The sequence below is a fragment of the Portunus trituberculatus genome, chromosome 34 (assembly GCF_017591435.1).
Source record: "Portunus trituberculatus isolate SZX2019 chromosome 34, ASM1759143v1, whole genome shotgun sequence".
NCBI classification, from domain to species: domain Eukaryota; kingdom Metazoa; phylum Arthropoda; class Malacostraca; order Decapoda; family Portunidae; genus Portunus; species Portunus trituberculatus.
In genome coordinates this window covers 7,831,817-7,836,816 of record NC_059288.1, presented here as the reverse complement: position 1 = coordinate 7,836,816, position 5,000 = coordinate 7,831,817, and the positions used below count along the sequence as shown (strand labels likewise).

Genomic DNA, 5,000 nt, shown 5'->3' with positions numbered 1-5,000 from the left:
TTCGCATATATTCTACTCTGTCTATCTCTACTGTCTAACTCTTCAAACTCGTTCTAATCTGCCTATTCTCTTCTGTCGAACTCTTTACACCTAACCTAACCTAACCTAACCTAATCCTATTATCTATCTCTACTACCAGACCCTTCACATAGGTTCTAATCTGCCAAACTGTCCACATTGTATCCCCTCCTACATACATGACCCTGATTAAAATTCTCCTTTTAATCTTGGGGAGGAGAAACTTAGAAGGCAAAAGAACTGTAGCCAAGAAAAAAGTAATATTATTGTTTTTTTGTGTGATAAGAAGAATTAATTTGCACGAAGAAATGAAGAAATATAAATTGAAACGAGTAATGGTTTTAAGACCCTATAATGGTTGAAGTTAAAGGCTGTTTAGTAGAGAAGAAGAGGAGAAGGAAGAGGAGGAGGAGGAGGAGGAGGAGGAGGAGGAGGAGGAGAAGGAGGAGGTAGATGGAGCAGTTAATTTTTTGTAATAACACAGTTCCTCATTATTTGATTAATTTATTTATTTTTGGAGAAAGAAGAAGAAGAAGAAAAAGGAAAAGAGGAGGAGGATGAAGGAGGAGGAGGAGGAGGAGGAAGAAGAGGAGGAGGAGAAGGAGGAGAAAAAATAGAAGAAGTTAAGATTTTTTTTAATAATAGCACAATTTTCTATCAGTTTTCTTCTCTTTCTTTATTTTTTTCATACTCTCATATTTTTCTTTTTTATATCATTTTTTTTTCATTCACTCATATTTTTCTTTGTTTATATTCGCTTATTTCTTCATTCATTCGTATTTTTCTTCTTTTAAACCAATTTTTTCATTTGCTTTCTTTTATAATGCATTTTTCTTGATTTTCCTTCATATTTTTCCTTTTTAATCAATTTTTCTTCATTTCCTTTCATATATTTCCTCTTTTTATTTATTTTTCTTGATTTCCTTTCCTTTCTTATCTATTTTTCGTTATTTCCTTTCATATATTTCCTTTTTAATCTATTTTTCGTTATTTCCTTTCATATTTTCCCTATTTAATCTATTTTTCTTGATTTCCTTTCATTTTTATCTATTTTTCGTTATTTCCTTTCATATTTTCCCTTTTTTAATCTATTTTTCTTGATTTCCTTTCATTGCAGGTTATCAAATTAGTGTTCCGAAGCTGCGCGTGGCAAGATGGCGGCTGCTGACGTCACGGGAACGAGGTAGGTGGATTATAAACATGGCGATTTTTATTTATTCTATTTATTCATTTATCTATCTATTTTGTTTTTGTCTGATCTATTTTGTCTCTGTCTGTCTCTTCGTTTGTAATATTCCTCTGTTTGAAGTCTGCGTTTGTTTGTCTTGTTTTTTCTACGATAGTGTGTGTGCATGGAGCAAACACACACACACACACACACACACACACACACACACACACACACACACACACACACACACACACACACACACACACACACACACACACACACACACACATTTTCCATCTCTCTCTCTCTCTCTCTCTCTCTCTCTCTCTCTCTCTCTCTCTCTCTCTCTCTCTCTCTCTCTCTCTCTCTCTCTCTCTCTCTCTCTCTCTCTCTCTCTCTCTGGTGGACTTTCAGATGTGGATCGATTTTATTGGATTGGTGAGGAGGACGAGGAGGAGGAGGAGGAGGAGGAGGAGGAGGAGGAGGAGGAGGAGGAAGAGGAGGAGGAGGAGGAGGAGGATTCAGAATGACAGGTAGGAGAAAATAAGGGAGGGAAGGAAAGAATATCATTTGGAGGAAAACACACACACACACACACACACACACACACACACACACACACACATCTTGGTTCTTTTCGTGTCGTTTTTTATTCTCTCTCTCTCTCTCTCTCTCTCTCTCTCTCTCTCTCTCTCTCTCTCTCTCTCTCTCTCTCTTTCTCTCTCTCGTTATTTTTGCATATATATTAATGGTTGACGTCACTCTTTCTTTCTTTCTTTCATTTTTCTATCTTTCTTTCTTTTTCCTTTCTCTTTCTATTGTCTTTTAATATATTCGTGTATCTCTCTATTTATTTATCTATCTGTGTGTCTTTCTATCTTTTTCCTGTCTATCTGTATCATTATTCCTGTACATTTGTTCATTTTTCTCTTCTTCACTTATTCTTTCTTTCTCTCATGTTGTATGTGTGTGTGTGTGTGTGTGTGTGTGTGTGTGTGTGTGTGTGTGTGTGTGTGTGTGTGTGTGTTTATAAGGTTGGTTTGTCAGTGTTTGGATATGTTTTTGTGACGTTTGAGTGTTTTTGAATGTGTGTGTGTGTGTGTGTGTGTGTGTGTGGTGAAGGGAGAGGGAGAGGGAGAGGGAGAGAAGAAGACCACGGTGACTCATCTCCCATGAATGTGACTGCTCCTCATGATTCACTGAAAATATAAGTGTGTGTATCCCTCCATGAGTAATCTGTCAGCGTAACGCACACACACACACACACACACACACACACACACACACACACACACACACACACACACACACACACACACACACACACACACACACTGACTAGCGTATCTCATCTACCCTTTAATGCACAAATAAATATACAAACTTACTAACACAGACAAACAAGGGAACAGAACTAACACACTAGCACACTAACACGAACAAATTCTCACGCGCTGACAAACTCATTTACTAACTCGCATCATAATTCATCTCTTCAGTATTAGGACGCGTTTCCATATTCATTCTGGTTACTATTTGGGTGAATTTATACAGCTTCAGAAACATATGCTGGGATTAGAATAGTGACGACTCTGGCCATTAATCTTCTGACCTCCATAGACCCTTCCTAGCGCAAATAAAATCGTCTAATCGTACCTAAGAATTCAAGGTAATTATGTGCATCAGTATTGAACGGTTTAAGGTAATATGCAGGTAAGCTTCCAGCCAGCTCGTACAACGCTCTCTCACTTTCCACTTATTAAAAAGAGGTAAAAAATGTAAAATGAATAAATAGCATAATAAAAAAAAACATAAAAATAATAAATACGGTCTTTTCAAACCAACGTCCTTATCGACTTTAATTAATTTACTTGTAAAGACCTCAAATATCAATACACATTTCAATATTACTTGGTTTACGTCCCTGACACCCTGAGCAGTGCGGTGAACGGCTCACACCAAAACCCCTCTATAGAACATGGCGCTAAACGGCTCACAACATACCAGGACACTGCGCTAAACGGCTCACAACATACCAGGACACTGCGCTAAACGGCTCACAACATACCAGGACACTGCGCTAAACGGCTCACAACACACCAGGAAATTGCGCTAAACGGCTCATAACATACCAGGACACTGCGCTAAACGGCTCATAACATACCAGGACACTGCGCTAAACGGCTCACAACACACCAGGAAACTGCGCTAAACTGCTCACAAGACACCAAGACCATTGTTAATAATGTAGAGATCTTTTTCACCAGTCACTAGAACAAAAAAACACCCTTTAAAACCCACGTCACATTAACTGGAGCCTTAAAAACAGCAGAGAAGGTGAACAGAAACGCTACATGATACGATTCCACTAACACGAACCTTACAAACCTTCATTAACATAGAGAAAGTGAATCAAGAAGACAAACAATAACACAACCAGAGTCTGCTACAAGTATTCCCCTCCTACCTCTCTCTCCCTTTCTCTCTCACTCTCTCTCTCTCTCTCTCTCTCACCCACCAGCCTTCAGTACCTTCTGCCGCGTGATCGGTGAGCGCCCTGGTCATATCTCCTGATGTAGCAGAGAGAGGCGTGTGAGCGTGGAGGTGTGAGGCCGTGAGTCTAACTTGGAGCATGTCAAACACCTGGTGCCTCGCTGCTGGTGATGGAGCGTGCAGGAGTAGTAAGAGGAGATGGAGGAGGAGAAGGAGGAGGAGGAGGAGTAGGAGGAGGTGAGGTGAGGTGGTGGTGGTGATGGCGTAGCGTTAACAGCTGTGAATGTGTGTGTTTCAGTAGGAGGAGGAGAAGGAGGAGGAGGAGGAGGAGAAGGAAGAGTAGGAGGATAGAAGGAGGAGGAGAACTGGAGGAGTTAAATGGATGTAGTTTAGGCAGTTGTAGAGGCGTGAGGTATTATGGGGTAAGGAGGAGGAGGAAGAAGAGGAGGAGGAGGAGGAGGAGGAGGAGAAGAAGGAAGAGGAGGAGGAGAAGGAGGAGGAGTAAGAGGAACACGAGAAATGGATATAGTTAACGTACTGTAGTTGTAGAAGTGTGTGTGTGTGTGTGTGTGTGTGTGTGTGTGTGTGTGTGTGTGTGTGTGTGTGTGTGTGTGTGTGTGTGTGTGTGTGTGTGTGTGTGTGTGTGTGTGTGTGTGTGTGTGTGTGAAGGAGAATAGAAGAGATGGCGATCGTGGTCAAATTTACCCATCTTTCCACAAAAAAACGTAATTAAAAACGTTTCAATTGGAAGAAGAAGAAGAAGAAGAAGAAGAAGAAGAAGAAGAAGAAGAGATAGAGGGAACGAAAGTGGAAATAGGGAAAGAGGAATGTGTTTGTCTTTGTTGCTTTATTTATCTATTTCCTGTTTAGATTCTGGGATGACAGGAATGTAGGAATGAGACTCAAGTATTCTTAAGTAACTCTGCTGTGTGTGTGTGTGTGTGTGTGTGTGTGTGTGTGTGTGTGTGTGTGTGTGTGTGTGTGTGTGTGTGTGTGTGTGTGTGTAGGAGATTTATCCCTCAAAAGGTCCTCGATTATTCTTTCTTTGTAGGGATGGAATAAACGTGTAGGATTCGACGTACACACACACACACACACACACACACACACACACACACACATACATACATACATACATACATACATACATACACATACATACATACATTCATACATACATTTGTGGTCCGCTGTATCCATCTCTGCTCACAACACTGGCTGGGAAACGTTTCTCTAAGGATCATTTCAAGAAGATTTACAAATAAAGAAAAGGAAAACGTTTTATGTACTCTTAGTGAGAGAGGAAATGAAAAAAAAC

General features: G+C 40.2%; 1 protein-coding gene across 1 annotated transcript in view; it reads left to right on the top strand.

Moving 5' to 3' along the window:
• The window catches only part of LOC123512782, a 157,697-nt gene that overhangs the window by 33,590 nt on the left and 119,107 nt on the right, over positions 1 to 5,000 (top strand). The window contains exon 3 of the mRNA XM_045269362.1: positions 1,136 to 1,201. Within this exon, the coding sequence (XP_045125297.1) occupies positions 1,173 to 1,201 (29 nt within the window). The 5' untranslated portion in view covers positions 1,136 to 1,172. The remainder of the gene's footprint in view (positions 1 to 1,135; positions 1,202 to 5,000) is intronic.